Genomic DNA, 19,311 nt, shown 5'->3' on the forward strand with positions numbered 1-19,311 from the left:
ATCATTGGAAAACAAAAACTTGTATAATTGCACTTTAAGAGATAAGAGATAAGAAAAAAGGAACAACTATTTTTCTCTTAAAGTTAAAAAATTCCTCTTAAGAGATAAGAGTTAAGAAGAAACGAACAATCCCTCAGTCATTTGATCAGACCCACCTAATTAAGTATAAGTTTTGCTCAACAGTTGACACTATGGTCCCGGTTTGAATGTTTAACCATGTGAAAAGAGGTTAAAGAAAACAATTTAAAGAAAAAAAAAACAGTTTGCACTTGGCAAGCAACTTTGTCAAGGGACCCAACCTCAATATTTGAGCATCTAATGAGCTTCAGTCATCATTCCATCCATTAAATTCTCTTCTATATGCTTTCTTTCTTTTGCATTCTCTTCCACGAAACTTGTAGAGCTTATCATTGGTTTTGGTTACAGTTTTACCCCGGATGATAAAAGCAAAAATACTAATCACCATTGTTGAAGCAGAAACAAGATTTTTTACAAGGAACCTCACTTTCTATGATTCCTGTTTCCTGATACATGAATGATGGTTTTGCTGGCTCTGTTAATTTATGAAGTATTCAACCATTTAACCTTCAAGCATGGCTTTAGCAGCATCAATCAGCAAGGGTCTGAAATCAACTGAAGCTCGACCAAGCACGGTATATCCCTCCTTATCTTCAACATCCACATCTGCTCCATGCCTTATCAAAAGTAGAGATACCTGTCAGCCAAACACATCTCAACTAAGATTTGAGGATTGGGGGAATGGCAAACTCCAAATCTTCAAGTTACCTAAATCAGAGAATCATGGTTCCACATCCAGTTCCCACGACTTTTACTTCCTCAGTCACAGACTGAGATAAGAAAAACTAGGGAGTATTTTCACTATTTCACAACTATTTATTTATTTTCTATATTTCCGATTTCCTTTAACTGCACAGTCAGATGTCTAACATTTAAACATGTGGTGTGGTGACTTTCATGCAATAAAGGGGTTAGCTCTACAAAATTATAAAGCAAAAACTTGTGTTTGGGTTTTTATCCATGAGGGGAAAACTTGTATTTGGGTTTACAGGAACCATAACCAGCCTGGGCGCTGGGCCCCATAACTTGTCCTAATTAGGATTATCAGGACACCTTTCATGGTTTCCTACCTTGAAGATCAATGTGTGCAATAATCAGCTTAAATTCTAATACAAAATGTGTGTTCTTAAAAGCACATAAGATGTTCTGAACACATCTGATCATGGTGATTTTTTATATAGGCCCTCTCTAGGATCATCCAATGACGGCTCCTTATCTTTTGTATATGTACTTTGAGCATTTGGATACTGTTTTTTATTTTTTATTTTTTTTAGCATTTGGATATTTACTTGGAGCTCAAAATTGTAACACTAATTTACAAGGAGAATCAATTAAATAAATAGTATTTAGTCTGCCACACTAACACTTTTTAATTCAATGGGCAAAAGAACCCTTGAGAAATCAGGTAGAACTAATTGCCTTTTTGCCACTAGCTAATTGTATAAATACACAACTACACATTTATGTATTTAAATAAGTCTAAGTACTTGCAGAGTTGCAGAATCTTGGGAATGAATTGTAGATTTATTCTCTGTACTTGCACAGTTGCACTGATTTATGCTTCCACATTATTTTATTATTCCATTATTTATATTAGAAAAAAGTGAACTTTCAAAAAATTAAAGCATACATGCCAAGTCCCTAAATCACTATTCTTTTTTCCTGGGCTTGCATCAGATATCTTGTAGACTTACCTATGTCAGATTCTGATACTTGTACCCAAATCCATGTAAGAGTACTAATATATGTTTATTTTGGAGGCAGCAAGGAACTTTCTTCCTATCCTTGCGTCTCCATTACAATAATAATCTGGTTGAATACGAAAATGGGAGTTAAATAATTCAATTCTCCCCACTAGTAGAAAATATAATAAAATTTACCTCTTTGTTATGGCATAAATGGAAATTAAATATTTCAATTCCCCCCACTGTAGAAAATTTAATGCAATTTACCTCTTTGTTATGGCATATTACTGCATTCATAAGAGGAGTTTGACCTGTTTTATCAATAGCATCAACCTCTGCTCCTTCTTCAATCAACATTTCACACAGCTCTGCATTCCCTGTGCTTGCTGCTCTATGCAATGGTGTGCAGCCAACCTGAACCACGATACAACTCAGAATATCAGTGATGGAAGAAAAGAGTAGACACTCGGAGCTTGTATCAACAATCCACATGCTTGCTAGAACTGATGTAAACAGAGTGAACATTAAATGCAAAACAAAATGATTTTAACACAAGTGTCAAAACTGAGCGTTGAATGAAAGAGAAAATGGTTCAGTTTGAAGTAACAAGCCTTGTCCTTGAGATTGATTTTTGCACCATGAGAAATCAGAACTTCAGCTATTTTCAACCATCCCTTGCTAGCAGCGTAGTGCAGAGCAGTGCGACCACCATTATTTTTTAAATTGACATCAGCTCCTGTTCATGGTAATCCTATTTTAGATTTGCATATAAACCACAGTAGATATGGCTGTAAATAGAACGGATTGGCAAAATAGGATTCATGTAGCCAACCCCATATAGTTGGGATAAGGCATGGATAATGATGATGATGATGATGATATAAACCACAGTAATAAAACTGTTTGTAAAAAAATGTGAATGCTTAAATGGATTTTCGTTTTTCCTTTTTTTTGGTCACCAGTCATCACAAATGCTTAGATGGATGCATGATAATGCTAGAAAAGACAAGGGGCAAAATAAGGGGCAACAAGAGAAAAGATGTTCTGGGGTCCATTGCTTTATGTAAGGGGTTCATTCTGGTATTGTATTGGTGTAGTGGCTAGCCAAGGCTATCCACCTATGTAATGTACTATACTTATTATTAACAAAATTCTTGTTTTTCTTACTGATCAAAATAACAAAAAAGTTGAAAAGAAATCTCCCAACAGATAAATTAACCATCCAGTCTATGACAAATTTTGGATTGTCACAGACCTAAAAGTTCTCATCAATTCATCAGTGTCCCAAGTCATATGTCCAAAAAATGTGTGGCAGAAGTGCAAAAGTTTAGATGGACAATTGGAAAAACTAACAAGAATAGGACAAAAAATGAGCTTATTTAAAGGAACCTAAAAGTAGCTCCAATAGGTGATAAATGAGGGAAAGTAGACTAAGATGGTCTGGGGATATGGCACCAAATAGAAAGGAATGGTGGAACAGTTTTCATGAGCCAATCCCATGTAGTTGGGACAAGGCTTTGGTGATGCTGATGATGGAATTTACCATGAAATATTCCTTACGAAACAACATAATATATCATCAGCATGGAAACAAAATACACAAATGAGTTTCCCTTTCAAAGAGGTTCCTTTTTCAAGTTCCTCTGCCAATCTCCCTCTCATCAGAGTTTCCCTTTCAAAGAAGTCTGGTGTAGGCCGGTCCCCCCCAAGGTTATGGCTTTGTGTTGGGAAGTGTGGCATGGTAAAGTAAACACGATGGACAACCTACAAAAGAGAAGACCCGTCCTTTGTATTTCACCAAACTGGTGTATTCTTTGCAGATCTCTTGGTGAGGATTGTAATCATCTATTTTTATCTTGTAGTGTCACTGCAGAGCTCTGGGCTTGGCTTCTATCTTTGTTTGGGTCTAGTTGGGATATGCCAGCAGAAGTAAGCACAATCTTTAACCCTTCTTTCTTCTCTTGGCCCCATAAAAGAGGAAGGAAAATGTGGAGATGCTCATGAGCAGCATTGTTATGGACAGTATGGGAAGAAAGGAATGCCAGAATCTTCCAAGAAAAAGGAAGAAGCAGTCAAGGACTGCATTTTGTCCAGGTCTTTACATTGGTTAAAGACTCTAAAATTATTTAACCATTTTACTTTTGCTGATTGTTGGAAGGATTGGAAGTTGGTAGCAAGCTGTTCCTCCTACAAGGGAAGGGTAGTGACTAGCTGGGTCCCCCCTCCTCTTGGTTCTTTGAAGCTGAATTTTGATGGGAGTAGCCAGGGTAACCCGGGTCCCTCTGGGATGGGAGGTGTACTGAGGAATGAGGCTAGAGAGGTTGTCTTAATCTACTCTGGCCCTTTAGGAGTTGGGAACTCTATCCGGGCAGAACTGCTAGCTGCAATACAAGGAATACTTCTTGCAAAAGAAGTGGGCGTGGAGCAGCTTCTGATTGAAGGAGACTCTAAGACAGTGGACTGGTTAAATGGTCCGGAGGATGTCACTTGGGGCTACAAAAATGAGTTAAAGAAATTCAAATGGCTGTTTTCTTTGTTGTAGTTTGTGTATTTGCTGTTTGGAGAGGCTGCTCCTCGCGCCTCTAAGGGGATCTTCTTGTATCTATTCATTATTTTAATGGAATTGATGTTATTTATCAAAAACAAAAAACAAACTACATAAATGAGGTGCATAAATATATAGGATATAATTCTTTATGCATGTATGTCAAGAGTTCCTAGTCACTAAACAATTGATGGACCATGGACCCACTAATATAGAATCAAAGTAACAAATTGCTCATTTCAAAAGTGCAGATCACCTTCTGGACTAGCTAGGATGCCAAAAAAATCAAACTATGAATATCACAAGAGATGACAATGTAGTCTGAATTTTGACCTCATGCAGCAAGTGTCACCCATTGATGCAAGATTAAGAATTTCTTAATTTTCATTGATCAACATATTAATGAAGGAAGAGAGATACAAACAAGGAAACATGGCTAAAGAGACCTGAGCCTCTAAAAAGCACTACCATAAAAGTCCAGACTCCAGATCAAATGCACTGCTCATTGGTGAGATCCACTGCATCTAAATCTTCTGATAAGGGGGAGGATCTGATCAGGTCACCTCATGTGAGGGAGGTTTAGAATTATATGCATAACCAATGGCCACGTCTCATGCAATAACTAACTAATAACTACTTTATACACAATATGCATCAATTCTCTTCTACAAATATCTTAGGTACATGTTCTAACAACTTTTTTTTTTGATAATTGAAGTATGGTTTTATTAACAGGAAATGAGAACTACTACAAGCATCCCAAGGAGAGGCACGAGATGTGACCTCTCCTTACAAGGAAGGTTACATCTTAAACACTAGAAAAGGGATTACAAAGCAGTCCAATACACATTTTCCCTGATAACCCTTGTTTGGCAAACAATCAGACGAAGCATTCGCTGATCTATCCACCCAATGACAGCTAATGTTCATGTTTCTCGTTAACCACTCAGCTTTTTTTTAAGAGATCCCTGTAGCACCAAAACACTGAGTCCAAGTCTACCAGACACCTCACAACAACTTTAGAGTCTCCTTCAATTATTAGATTTTCCAAACCTAGCTGATTTGCAATTTGGATACTGATAGGCCCTCGACTACCCTTTCGGGCCCATCACAGGAGACCCAGGCCCACGACATGCAGCAGCCAGGCCAAGCACGAGAGAGGCACTCGATCTCCCATGTGCAACCACCACTGAGGTTTGTTTACGTGAGGAGGCCACGTCCCTCCAGTTAGTTAGCCATCTCAGTCAAGCCATGTGCAGGAGAGGCTGAAGAGAGAGTATAAGTATTGTATTACCTCACCAATTCTGGGCATGAAAAATGAAACCCTACTGATCTCCTCCATCTCTCCTCCTCTCTTCTTCCTTTCTCTTCTTCCTCTCCTCTACTCTACTCTGTTTTCAGGAGGGTGAGCTCCCTCGAACCAGCTCAGGTTTTCAGAATATCGAAGTGATCTTATCAACTGGTATCAGAGCTTAGCACTGATGACTAATACGAGATCCACTGCAGTAGATGATCGTGTTGATCGAATTGAAGTAGAAGTTCACCGAACCACATCAGAAATGAAGGACATCAAGGAGACCTTGTCGGCACTGGTGGGGCAGTTCGAGCGACTATCCACACCCACAGCGAGGGAACCAGAACCAGAAGGATCCAGTAGCAGTGCGGGTAGACGTGGCGGGATCTCCCCAAGCAAGATGACGAAGATCATATTCCCAGTTTACTCAGGTGATGATCCGGGTACCTTGGATTTATCGGGCTGAATGGTATTTTGAATATCATGAGACCCCAGCGCACCAACGAGTGCCTATTGTCTCTATCCACCTCGATGGAGAGGCCATTATGTGGTACCAATGGTACCGAAAAACACACCCCCAGACTACTTGGATGAACTTCACCGAAGCCTTACGAGTGAGGTTCAGACCATCTGGGTATGAAAATTCTGATGAATCCTTGTCCCGCGTCAAACAGACTGGTAGCGTGCAGGAGTATCAGACTGAGTTCGAGAGATTAGCCACCCGTGTGCATGGTTGGCCGGAAACGGCTCTACTTGGCTGTTTCATCGGGGGTTTATGGGAAGACATAAGGATTGAAGTAAAAGCATTGCAGCCTTCAACTCTTATCTCTGCTATCGGGCTAGCTAAACTCCAAGAAGACATGCTAAACCGATTAAGAAAAACCACTAGACTGATTGGTCCAGCGGTTGGACCCCTGTTACGAACCCCACCCGGTCGAGCAGATTCAGCTCTAGGACCCTTACTTCCCACCCCGGGCACTAAACCAGAAGCCCCAGCACCCAAGAACCCCGGGACCATGGTAGTACCTTACAAGAAGTTATCCTGGACCGAGATGCAGGCCCGTCGAGAAAAAGGGTTGTGTTACAATTGTGACAAAAAATTTACCAAAGGGCACCGGTGCAAGACCCCACACCTCTACCTATTGCAGGTTGAAGAGGAGGATGCCAACTGTGAACGGGAACCGGAAGTTGGAACCAATGAAGCAGTCCCAACTACGGAAATTGAATATTATGTGATTTCTTTGCAAGCTCTATCGGGATGTCAGAGCCCACGTAACATGAGGGTGGAAGGGTGGGTTCAGGCCAAAAAGTGGCTATCCTAATGGAAGTTCTCTAAATTTTATCACCCCCGGGTGAATCCAGAGACTCGGGTTGGAGTGGAACCCATAGCTCCCTTTGCTGTTAGCGTGGCCAGTGGGCAAGGAATCAGATGTGAGGGAAAATGTAAATCAGTTAGGCTTAAAATTCAGGGGTACCTCTTCACTATAGACCTGCACCCTTTTGAATTTTCAGGGGCTGATATAGTTCTGGGCGTCGAATGGCTTCAACAATTGGGCTCAGTAATGTGCAATTGGGCTGACCTTACAATGCAGTTCCAACATGAAGGACTCACCTGCATATTAAGGGGAACCAGACATGTCTCGGCCACAGCCGAACCTCCCCACCTCATTCTCAAGAGCTGTCAATACTCGGATACCCCCTTGCTAATGAGTATGGGCCCCATGCCTCTTGGGCCAACATTGACTGTTGATGATATTATAACCCACAACCCGTTGCAGCCGGACCAACTCCAACAGCTCCTGAGCGAATACAAGGACGTATTCCAAGAGCTATCTGCTCTCCCCCCCCCCCCCACCCTCAAGACAGCTGGACCACCGGGTTGTACTCCAACCGGGAGCTCCTCCCACAAATGTCCGCCCATACCGGTACCCACATTATCAGCAGGTAGAAGTGGAGAAGATGATCCAAGAACTCTTGGATAAAGGGTTCATTCAGCCCAGTAACAGCCCGTTCTCCTCATCTGTCTTACTAGTAAAGAAAAAGGACGGGACATGGAGATTTTGTGTTGACTACCGAGCCCTCGACAACATCACTATGAAGGACCAATATCCCATTCTGTTGATAGAAGAATTGTTTGACAAGTCGGGCCAGGCCCTCTTGTTCTCCAACAGGATCTCAGGTCCGGGTACCACCAGATCTGAGTCCACCCAGAAGATATAAATAAGGCAGCTTTTCAGACCTCGTATGGGCACTACGAATTTGTGGTTATGCCATTGGTTTAACCAACGCACCATCTACCTTTCAGCGGCTCATGAATGACATTTTCAGACTGTATCTGTGACGCTATATATTGATTTTCTTCAACAATATACTTATCTACAGCCCCACCTAGGCCTCACACCTGACACACTTGCATTGCACTCTAGACCTACTTAGGCAGCACTCCTTGTTTGTCAAACCCACTAAATGTTCCAGTTACAATTCAGGTCTGCCTTAGAGTTCGGCCTGACTGAGTTCAGTTATGTAAAAGAAGAAAAGGTGATAAAGAAAGAGAGAGAGAGAGAGAGAAAGAGAGAAGAGAGAATTCTGGTTCGAACTGAAAGAGTCAACATGACTTCTCCCAGTCGGCCAGTAAGTATTTATATTATTATTAAAACAAGACTGAAAAGACCTATGTGCCTTTACTTTAAGTTAAGAGCACATGTTCCAACACAACATTACAAATCAGCAACATCAATCAAGGTATAAAGATAGAAATACCCCTACGCTAACACTCCCCCTTACATATGTAGTCCACTCTTCCCCGACTCAAGCCTTTTGTAAATAAGTCAGCCCATTAATTTCCTGTATTAGCATGTGTAGTGTCTAGCTCTCCATTCAGCACCTTCTCCCTCACAAAAGTGACAGTCAACCTCAATGTGCTTGGTTCTTTCATGAAACACTAGATTAGAGGAGATATGAACTGCTGCCTGATTATCACAATAGAACTTCATTGAAGTGTTAATGTTGTACCCTACTTCCTGTAGAAGGTTCCTTAGCCACACTAATTCACAAGCGGTGTGCGCCATAGCCCTATATTCTGCTTCTGCACTGCTTCTTGCCACAACCGTCTGTTTCTTACTTTTCCATGTCACCAGGTTACCTCCCAGAAACGTGCAATAGCCTGTAGTAGACCGCCTATCAGACATAGAACCGGCCAAATCAGCATCAGAATACCCTTCTATTTCAAGTTTTCCCCCACTCTTGTATATCAGACCGCGACCCGAAGCCCCTTTTAGATACTTCACAATTCTCAAAACCGCATTCCAATGAGGAATCAGAGGTTTTTGCATGAACTGGCTTACCACACTAACTGCAAATGAGATGTCTGGTCTGGTAATGGTTAGGTAGTTCAGTTTGCCCACAAGTCGTCGGTATTTGCCAGGGTCTTCAAACACTTCACCCATATCACTACTTAGCTTGGTATTTGTGTCCATGGGTGTTTCAGCTGGTTTGGCACCCAACAAGCCTGTTTCTTCCAGCAAATCAAGCACATACTTCCTCTGGCACAGGTTAATCCCATACTTGGATCTCACTACCTTTATCCCCAAGAAGTATTTCAGTTAACCCAGATCCTTTGTCTGAAAGTGATCCTGCAGATAAGTCTTCAGCCTGTCAATACCAATGTTATCATTCCCAGTAATAACAATATCATCTACATACACCACCAACAGTATTTTTCCTCCCGGAGAGTCATGACTAAATACAGAATGGTCAACTTTGCACTGTTTCATACCAAACTTCTTTACCACCTCACTGAACCTACCAAACCATGCTCGAGGGGACTGTTTAAGCCCATATATAGCCTTCCTTAGTCTGCACACCTTACCATCCTCCCCCTGAGCAACAAACCCTGGAGGTTGCTCCATGTAGACCTCCTCGAGTAAGTCACCATGCAAAAAGGCATTCTTGATATCAAGCTGATATAGTGGCCACTCATACATGGCTGCAAGAGAGATCACAACACGAACTGACCCTATCTTAGCAACCGGTGAGAAGGTCTCTGTGTAGTCAATGCCATAGGTTTGGGAGTACCCTTTTGCAATTAATCGCGCTTTCAGGCATTCAACACTACCATCAGGCAGATACTTAACCGTATAAACCCATTTACAACCAACAGCTTGCTTCCCAGGAGGAAGAGCAGTGAGGTCCCAAGTATGATTATGATGAAGGGCTGAGAGTTCTTCTTCCATGACACGGCACCACCCTGGAGAGGCAAGGGCTTCCTGGACATCTTTAGGAACAATAACTGATGATAACAAGGTAACAAACTGGCGATGGGAAGCGGAGAGGTGAGTAAGAGAAACATAATTGGAAATGGGATGAAGGGTGCAAGTACGTTTACCTTTCCGCAAAGCAATGGGTAGATCAAGCTCAGATGCTAAGTGCGGGTCTGGTGCCGGATCCGTCGACGGAGATGTAGCCGGAGGATAGTAGCTGGTGCACGTGGGCGATGTGTATACACATGACGGATAGGTGGGCGTTCAACAAGTGGTGGCACCGGAGGCAAGGATTTGGTCATGACTGGAACAAAGGGAGGAGGATCGACAACGGGAAGTGGAAGAGGAGGAGGTGATGAGGAGGAAGAAGCATCACCAGACCCCAAAAAGAACGGAGTAGACTCAAAGAAACTAACATCAGCACACACAAAGGACCGTCGAGAACCAGGATGGTAACACCTATACCCTTTCTGGGTCCGAGAATAGCCAAGGAAGATGCACTTGAGAGAACGGGCATCAAACCTGTCGTTCCCGGGACCCAGATTATGGACAAAACAGACACACCCAAAAACTCTCGGCGTAAGAGGGAACGGAGACAAAGTGGGAAACAAGACCTGAAACGGAGAATGACCATCAAGGATGAACGTGGGCATCCGATTAATCAGAAAACAAGAGGTAAGCACTGCATCACTCCAAAAAGGTTTGGGAACATGCATGTGATGCATTAGAGATCTTGCTGTTTCAAGGAGATGGCGATTCTTTCTCTCAGCCACCCCGTTTTGTTGTGGGGTGTAGGTACACGAGGTCTGATGTATAATGCCGTGTTGGTCCAGGTATTCCTGAAATGATGAGGATAAATATTCGCGGCCATTATCAGAACGAAAGACTTTGATGTGGGTACCAAATTGGTTACGAATCTCAGCATAAAATTTTTGAAAAATGGTAAACAATTCACTTCTTTCTTTCATTAAATAGAGCCACGTCATCCTTGAAAAATCATCCACAAAAATGACAAAATATATGTATCCATTATATGACATCACTTTATAAGGACCCCAAACATCTGAATGAACTAAAGAAAAAGGACTCGACACACGGCTATCAACCCTAGAACTAAAGGGAACACGATGGTGTTTCCCAAACTGACACGACTCACAATCCAAAACAGAAAGCTAACTCAAGGACGGAACCAAGGACTTCAAGACTTTTAGCGACGGATGACCAAATCGGCAGTGCCACTGGAAAGGAGAAAGAGATGACTGGAGAGCTGTTGAAGTTCTACCACCACCACTACCGTCAAGATAATACAGTCCACCTGCTTCATGCCCTCCACCAATCTTCATCCCCGTCTTGAGATCCTGAAAGACACACATAGAAGGATAAAAGATAATGGAGTAGTTAAGTGATTTGGTCAGCTTACTAACAGACATAAGGTTAAAAGGCAATTTAGGAACATACAAAACTGATGAAAGGGATACAGGATCTAGGTCAACATTACCAACACCACAAATTGAGGATGTGGAACCATTAGCAAGGGTGACAGATTGTGATGTTGAGCAATGAGATAAGGAGGAAAACACACCTGGAGTTCCAGTCATGTGATCGGAGGCTCCAGAGTCAATGATCCAAGGATTGGGTGTAGATGCCAGACAAGCCATACTTGAGTGAGCAAAAGTCGTTGTGTTCTGCTGTGATTGGATAAACCTCTCATATTCATCACGGGGAACACTCACCATCTCCTTCATGGGACCATCTGTGGATGTAGGAGGCAACTGGTCAGAAGAATGATTCTCCTGTCTAAAGATGGAACTTGAGTCACTGGTCGCGGCATGATTGGCCCAGGTTGAGGGAGGACCATGTAGATCATAACAATAGTTGATGATATGTCCATCCATACCACAATGAGTGCACTTCCTCGGGCCTGAGCTACGTCCTCTACCACGGGCTCCCCCTGAATCTCTACTCCCAATACGACCACCACCACGATTATGAGGAGACCCACCATTGCCACTTCGGCCATATGCAGAACCACTACCACCACCACGGCCAGACTGAGCTCCCCGAGCTCCACCTCTACCACCACGGCCTCTCGATGCAGCAAAGGCAGATCTATCTGAGATATTAGAATTCTCAGTAGATCCGATAGAAATTCTTCGAAGTCGAGCAAATACCTCTTCTAGGGACGGAAGAGCTGATCCCCCTAATATCTGAGCCCGTACTGGTTCATATTCAGACTTTATTCCCACCAAAAATCTAGTCACATCAAGCTGCTCTCTCTGTTGTTGCTGAATCTTGACATCAAAAGTGAGAGGATGATATACATTCAACTCATTACGTATGTTCCTCCATGTTGGCATAGTACTCCTCAAGACTCTGATTGCCCTGTTGTAGATTAAAGTACTCTTCATAAAGCTGATAAACTTTAGTTGTATTGTCCTGCCCCGAATACAATTTCTTCGCATGGTCCCACACATCTTTGGCAGTATCAAGGAACATGAAGTTCACACTAATCCTGGGTTCCATACTGTTCCACAACCATGTGATGATTTTAGCATCCTCTTGCTCCTAGTCTTCATACTCGTGAGAGTCAGAGGAGGGCTTCTCCTCTCTGATGTGTTTTACCTTCTTCTTTGCCTTCAGAAAGACTTCAACGGATTTAGCCCAAGGCACATAATTCTCTCCATTTAACTTAATGGAGGTCATCTGAACATTCGGGTAGTCTGTAGGCACCATCACACTAGGTTTATAATCACTATTGTCTCCCATTATGTTATCACCAATTCTGCACACTTGCTGAATTCTATTATCTCTGAGATCTGCACACTACACACCACTAGGTCACACCTGTCACACTAATTGTTGTTGGAATGTGTGCTCTTTATACCACAAACCCTAGATCACACCTGTCACACTGATTTTAGCACTTGTTGCTGAAAAGTGTGCTCACACCACAAACCCTACTCCTACAACTACCTGAAATCTCACCACTATATAATCATATCTCTTCCTTCAAAATGCATAACAGATATCATGCACTGAAATCTCTTACCTTATCGCTGAAGTAACACCCATACGAGCAAGAGAGCAGGAGAGCAGTCCACACACAACAGCCGCTTCACACATAACAGCCACACACAACAGCCACTGCCCACACAGTTCGGCCCTCTATTCTTCCTCTACTAGGAGAGGGCGATCTCAGAAATCACAGCAACCGACCACATACGACCTGACTGGAGGCATAGAAACCCCCAAGGGAAGAGGGCGATCACTCCTTTTCAGCCCTTTCCCTTATCTCCAATCGAACACAGAAAAAAAAGGAGGAAAACCCTAGATAAGGTGCGCAAAGAATGAACCCTAGGCAAGCAGAAATCTAGGCAGATTTAACCTAGCTCTGATACCAAGTTACAATTCAGGTCTGCCTTAGAGTTCGGCCTGACTGAGTTCAGTTATGTAGAAGAAGAAAAGGTGATAAAGAAAGAGAGAGAGAGAGAGAGAGAAGAGAGAATTCTGGTTCGAACTAAAAGAGTCAACATGACTTCTCCCAGTCGGCCAGTAAGTATTTATATTATTATTAAAACAAGACTGAAAAGAACTATGTGCCCTTACTTAAGTTAAGAGCACATGTTCCAACACAACATTACCAATCAGCAACATCAATCAAGGTATAAAGACAGAAATACCCCTACGCTAACAGTTCCTTTGGACAGACCCATATTCATGACCTTGGGCATATAATAACAGGTGGGAAAGTTTGTACAGACCCGAACAAGGTTTCAAGCATGGTCAACTGGCCTAGACCATGGAACCAAAAGTCACTTAGAGGGTTCCTTGGACTGACTGGTTACTACAGACGTTTCATAGCTGGTTATGGTATGTTGGCCGCACCTCTCACTAAGTTGTTGAAGAAACAATCCTTTACATGGGACGAGGCGGCAGAAGGGGCCTTCCAATCTCTTAAGAAGGCAGTCACATCGCCTCCCACCTTGGCTCTTCCAGATTTCAGTAAAGAATTTGCAGTGGAAACTGATGCTTCAGGGAAGGGGATTGGTGCAGTCTTAATGCAGAATGGGCAACCATTGGCCTTCTTCAGCCGAGCTCTATCAGCCCAGGCCCAAGCCAAGTCCACATATGAGAAAGAGTTGATGGCGATTACCTTAGCAGTACACAAATGGAGGGCGTACCTTCTGGGAAGGAGATTTACAGTGCGGACCGATCACCGAAGCATTAAACATTTATTGGAGCAGAGGATTCTCAGCCCAGAACAGCAAAAATGGGCCTACTAACTTCTGGGTTACGATTTTCATATTGAATATAAACCTAGGCCTTCAAATGAGGTTGCAGATGCACTATCCAGGGTAGAAGATTTCCAGCTGATGGGCCTGTCTAAACCCAATTACCCCTTGTATGACCTCATCCAGAAGGAGGCACAATCAGATCCAAAACTCAGCCGGATCCGATCCCAATGGAGCAAGGATCCCACTTTAGTGCCAGGGTATTCCATAACTGGTACTACACTCTTCTATAAAGGTCGGGTGGTAGTAGCCAGCAAATCAGAGTATCAGAAGGAGTTGCTCAAGCTATTTCATGACTCGGCTATAGGTGGGCATTCCGAGTTTCTCAGAACCTACAAGAGGATAGCGAGCCATTACTACTGGAGGGGAATGAAGCGTATGGTTCAGAGTTATGCAGCCTGTTGTGACATATGCCAGCAGCACGAGTATAGCACCCAGTCTCCTGCAGGTCTACTTCAGCCCTTAACCATTCCAGAACGAGTATGGGAAGACATTACCATGGATTTTATTACCGGGTTGCCTAAATCAGCAGGGAAGTCGGTGATCCTAGTGATTGTGGACCGCCTGAGCAAATATGCTCATTTCTTGGCGCTACCACAGCCGTACACAGCTTCCACAGTGACTCGAGCTTATGTCCAGGAGGTAGCCAAATTGCACGGCACTCCGAACTCTATCTTGACCGACAGAGACCCCCTCTTTATGAGCAAATTCTGGGATTCTTATTTTTCTGCTCAAGGAGTACATATGCTTCACACCACCAACTACCACCCCCAGACAGATGGGCAGTCCGAGGTGGTTAATCATTGCCTTGAAACTTACTTGTGTTGTTTCATCGGAGAGAAGCCCAAACAGTGGGCTTACTGGCTGCCATGGGCCGAATATTGGTATAACACCACATACCAAGCTTCAGCAGGGATCACTCCATTTAAAATAGTTTATGGGAGAGATCCTCCAGCCGTGCTTCCTTACGAGAAGGGGACTCCTACAGTGGCTGAGGTAGAAGGCCAGTTATTGGACAGAGATGAGATTTTGAGATCCCTCAAGCTGCATTTGCAGAAAGCCCAACAGCGCATGAAGTTAGCCTATGATCGCAATCATCGAGAGCTTGAATTTGCAGTTGGGGATTGGGTCTACTTAAGACTCCAGCCTTACCGACAAGCTTTGGCAGCCCGACGGGTTTGGCAGAAGCTAGCTCCTAAGTATTTTGGCCCATTCATGGTGATTGAATGAGTAGAGAAGGTAGCTTACAAACTGGAGCTTCCTATCTCCTCGAAATTACACCCAGTTTTTCATGTCAGCATGTTGAAACCATGTCTAAGTCCTACCACTAAGGTCAGCCCAACCCTCCCACAGTTCACTGAAAACGGGGACATATTGATTGAGCCACAACAAATCAAAAATATAAGGTGGGTCAAAATGGGCAAGAAGTTACACAAGCAAGCCCTGGTCGTGTGGAAGAACTTGCCACCAGAAGATGCCACATGGGAGGACTATGACAAACTGAAAGACCAATATCCTCACATCAACCATGAGGACAAGGTGTTTCTTGAAGAGAGTGGGACTGATAGGCCCTCGACTACCCATTCGAAACCATCACAGGAGACCCAGGCCCACGACATGCAGCAGCCGGGCCAAGCACGAGAGAAGCACTCGATCTCCCATGTGCAACCGCCACTGAGGTTTGTTTACGTGAGGAGGCCACGTCCCTCCAGTTAGTTAGCCGTCTCAGACAAGCCATGTGCAGGAGAGGCTGAAGAGAGAGTATAAGTATTGTATTACCTCACCGATTCTGGGCATGAAAAATGAAACCCTACTGATCTCCTCCATCTCTCCTCCTCTCTTCATCCTCTCCACTACTCTACTCTGTTTTCAGGAGGGTGAGCTCCCTCGAACCAGCTCAGGTTTTCAGATTATCAAAGTGATCTTATCAGATACCTTGTAAGGCCACTAATAGTTCAGCCCTATTAGGATCTCCCAAACCCACTGGGCCAGAGAATAAGGCTAAAATGTTGCAGTCCTTATCTCTCAACACGCCTCCTATTCCAGAAGGTCCTGGGTTACCCTGACTACTTCCATCAAAATTCAACTTTTAACTACATCTAGAAACCCTTTAGGGATGCAACTTGGGCAGGCCTAACCTGATCCAACCAACTCTTCCTAGGCTTGGATTCAAATTTTCAGGTTTTCGGCTGGGCCCAGGCCTAACAAAACCTTGGACCAGGCTTTTATTGTATTTGCCAAGTCTCATTCAATTGCTAGGGATGATCCATTCCCCACATTTTTCTACCTTCTTGTTCAATTTTCTTAGTCCCCTTCAATGGCCAAAGAAGGTAATTTAATCTGTTTGGAAATGTGCACAGTGCACTCCCATTTGAAGAGTCCTTACCTCAGCCATTGTGGAATTAGTGTTGAGGGGTATTGTGCCAACAAAAGAAATCAAGCAAATAAACTTGGGCCTATTATCAGGCTGGGCTTGGATTAAAGCATCGGGCATACTGATCTCAACCCAAGCTCAGCCTGATAATAAGCCCAAGTTTATTTGCTTGATTTCTTTGGTTGGAACAATACCCCTCAACACTAATTCCACAATGGCTGAGGTAAGGACTCTTCAAATGGGAGTGCACTGTGCACATTGCCAAACAGATTAAATTACCATCTTTGGCTATTGAAAGGGGACTAAGAAAATTGAACAAGAAGGTAGAAAAATGCGGGGCATGGATCATCCCTAGCAATTGAATGAGACTTGGAAAATACAATAAAATGGTGGCAAAATATCTGGAGCAGTTATGGAGATTGGCACATTTCCTAAATGATATTAAAGAAATCCTTCGATGGAATAAATGCTCAACTTAGATGGATTCAAGGAGAGATAAACTCACAAGAGGAACATCTAGTCAGATTAGAATTACAGTCTTTTAAAAGGCTTGAGTCGCTTGACTAGGCTCACAACAAAGTGCATTTTGCAAGTTGTGTCTCACTTGAACCTTAGTAACCCCTTTTTTTTGGTACTTGAACGGTTGAACCCAGGAGCTCACCTGACTTGTTGTTATGTTTTGATGAATTGACCTTGAATTTGATGCTCAGTAGGCAATTCATTATGTTTCAGGTTGTGCTTATGATGACCAGGGTTTAAACATTTAGCCTATGTAGGATGTTTACATGGTTGTATCTTTTATGCTAACAACACAATACTCTAACCAATTGAGCTAATAATACTTTTTGAAATATCATATTACTTTCAGAACTTGAAGTTGCATGTTCTTTTATATTAACTATTTCTTTGGATTTTTTTTTCAAAAGTGGTTCCACACTTTGTTCAAGCATGCATCTTACCTTGTGGCTTGCACATCAGGCTCTAGGAACCCCTAGCAAACAAACTTCAGCCAAACACAGCATCACCACAAAGGAAGTTCTCACTTTGTGCATTTGTTCTTGACATTGTTTTGCATGTCATTCTGAAAGCTATTTTAGATAAAATTAACTTGCAAACTCTTCAACTTCTCACCTCTGCTCAGCAAGATCTCAACAATCTCAGTATTTCCACTGCTAGCAGCAGAATGTAGCGGTGCCCAACCTTCTTCATCTGTACTGTTTACTACGCTAATAAATGCATCAACAGCTGACAGTGTCCTCACGACCTGTTCCCAAAAAATGAAGAAAATTGAAGTAATATTAATTCAACTGTAGCATAGAAATGGCTCATTGAATAACAAAGAAGAAGGGATAAATGGGGAATCCAATGTTACGACCCATTTTGTCCCATATTGGTAGCATGGGATGTTAATGCAAGGTATCCCACATCAGTAGTATAGGATGCTGTTGTGGGGTATATATATGTTTGGGTTCCCTCCCTCTAACAGCTAGCTTTTAGGGGTGAATTCTCCTAAGTCACATAACAAATGGTATGCACATAACATGGAGGCGGGACTGCAGAGCATGGTATATTTGTCCTATGTTGGTAGTATGGGATCCTAATGTGAGGTATCCCACCTCATCGGTAGTATGGGATTATGGGGTATATATGTGCTTGGGATCCCTCACTCTAACAGCTAAAGTTATCCTAAGGCACATAACAAATCCATAAATAAAAATACTAGACAAGAAACATGCGATAAAAGGAACTGCACTCTAATGACTAAGGAGAAGAAATGTCCATTACTATTAACCATAACTGGAGCCAAATTGAGCAAAAACTCTCTGTTCTTGCTCAATGCATTAAGCAACAGGAAAGAAATCTCTAGAAAAAGAAAAATGCAAAGTAAAAAGGAAAAGAGTTCTAAAACATCCTTATCCAAATGCGAAGCAAAGAAAATTAAAACCAGATTCTAGAAATATGAAAAACAGAAGATTTTCTAGATTAACTCCCCCAGATGCAAATGAATACCAGAAGAACAGAACCCTATAAGATTTCGAAAAGTGACCTCAGCATGACCAGATGAGACAGCGACGTGAAGGAGAGAACGACCGTCGTCGTTTCTCAACGACAGAGCTCTGTGAAGATGCCCCTGAGAAAGAGCTTTGAAGATCGAAGCGTCTCCTTTCTCAGCTGCTTTGAAGAGATCTTCGTCCTTGATTTGGTTCTGAAGAATTTCCGGTTTCGGAGAATCGATGTCCATCTCTATCAGGGTGTAGGGTTTGTTCTTACCGCCTTTTTCACTTGTGTAAAATGAGGAGAGAGAGAGGGAGAGAAACTGAGTTCAAAAGAAATATCAGTCATTCAATTTAGATCACCAATGTTTTCTTACATAGTCTGACTAGTCAACTATTTGGGCAGCTACTGATCATTTTGTTATTGATAGACCAGCGGGTTCGACAGCCGTTGATCGATCAATCAAGCGGTGTAAGCAACATGATGACGTATCCGGGCAAATTTAAAATTACCTTCCTTACTGATTAATTATTGTCTTGAATCACCCTTATTATTTCTAACGATATCCATCCGTTAATATTCCGTGACACATGACATCATCACGTGATGTATATTTTTTTAAACCCAATATTACCCTTCATCCCCTCTCCTTCTCCCTCTTCATCCTCCTTTATCTTCTTTTCTACAAATCGAGCTCCGGCCTCTGCCTTTATCTCCGTTTTCGTTTTCATCTCCGCCTCCACCTCCATCTCCGTTCCGTTAGATCCATCTCCTTGTATGTCTGAAACA

General features: G+C 42.7%; 1 protein-coding gene across 3 annotated transcripts; it reads right to left on the bottom strand.

Moving 5' to 3' along the window:
* Positions 1-52: 52 nt before the first annotated feature.
* LOC104598021 (Ankyrin repeat family protein) lies at positions 53-18,867 on the bottom strand. 3 transcript variants are annotated; one of them, XM_010259887.3, is made up of 5 exons: positions 18,575-18,867; positions 17,659-17,791; positions 2,375-2,499; positions 2,031-2,177; positions 53-715 (listed from the first exon to the last, which is right to left on the bottom strand). In XM_010259887.3, exons 1-5 carry the CDS (start codon positions 18,767-18,769, stop codon positions 581-583), a joined length of 735 nt encoding a protein of 244 aa, XP_010258189.1. In that variant the 5' UTR covers positions 18,770-18,867; the 3' UTR covers positions 53-580. The 3 variants fall into 3 exon arrangements, with proteins under 3 accessions (XP_010258189.1, XP_010258190.1, XP_088759634.1); XM_010259888.3 differs by having other exon boundaries at positions 336-715; positions 2,075-2,177; XM_088903508.1 differs by having other exon boundaries at positions 336-715; positions 1,959-2,177.
* Between the last annotated feature and the right edge of the window lie 444 nt (positions 18,868-19,311).

This window comes from Nelumbo nucifera, chromosome 4 (genome assembly GCF_055504915.1).
Source record: "Nelumbo nucifera cultivar China Antique chromosome 4, China Antique-T2T, whole genome shotgun sequence".
Taxonomy (NCBI): Eukaryota; Viridiplantae; Streptophyta; class Magnoliopsida; order Proteales; family Nelumbonaceae; genus Nelumbo; species Nelumbo nucifera.

Bases quoted from the DNA above. Each gene is read 5' to 3' on its own strand.
- LOC104598021 (XM_088903508.1), bottom strand. From the start codon at position 18,769: ATGGACATCGATTCTCCGAAACCGGAAATTCTTCAGAACCAAATCAAG. The intron at 2,500-17,658 runs GTGAGAAGTTGA...TACCATGAACAG, and splicing joins TGAGATCTTGCTGAGCAGAG to GAGCTGATGTCAATTTAAAA. The intron at 716-1,958 runs GTAAATTTTATT...TTTGGCTGACAG, and splicing joins ATTTATGCCATAACAAAGAG to GTATCTCTACTTTTGATAAG.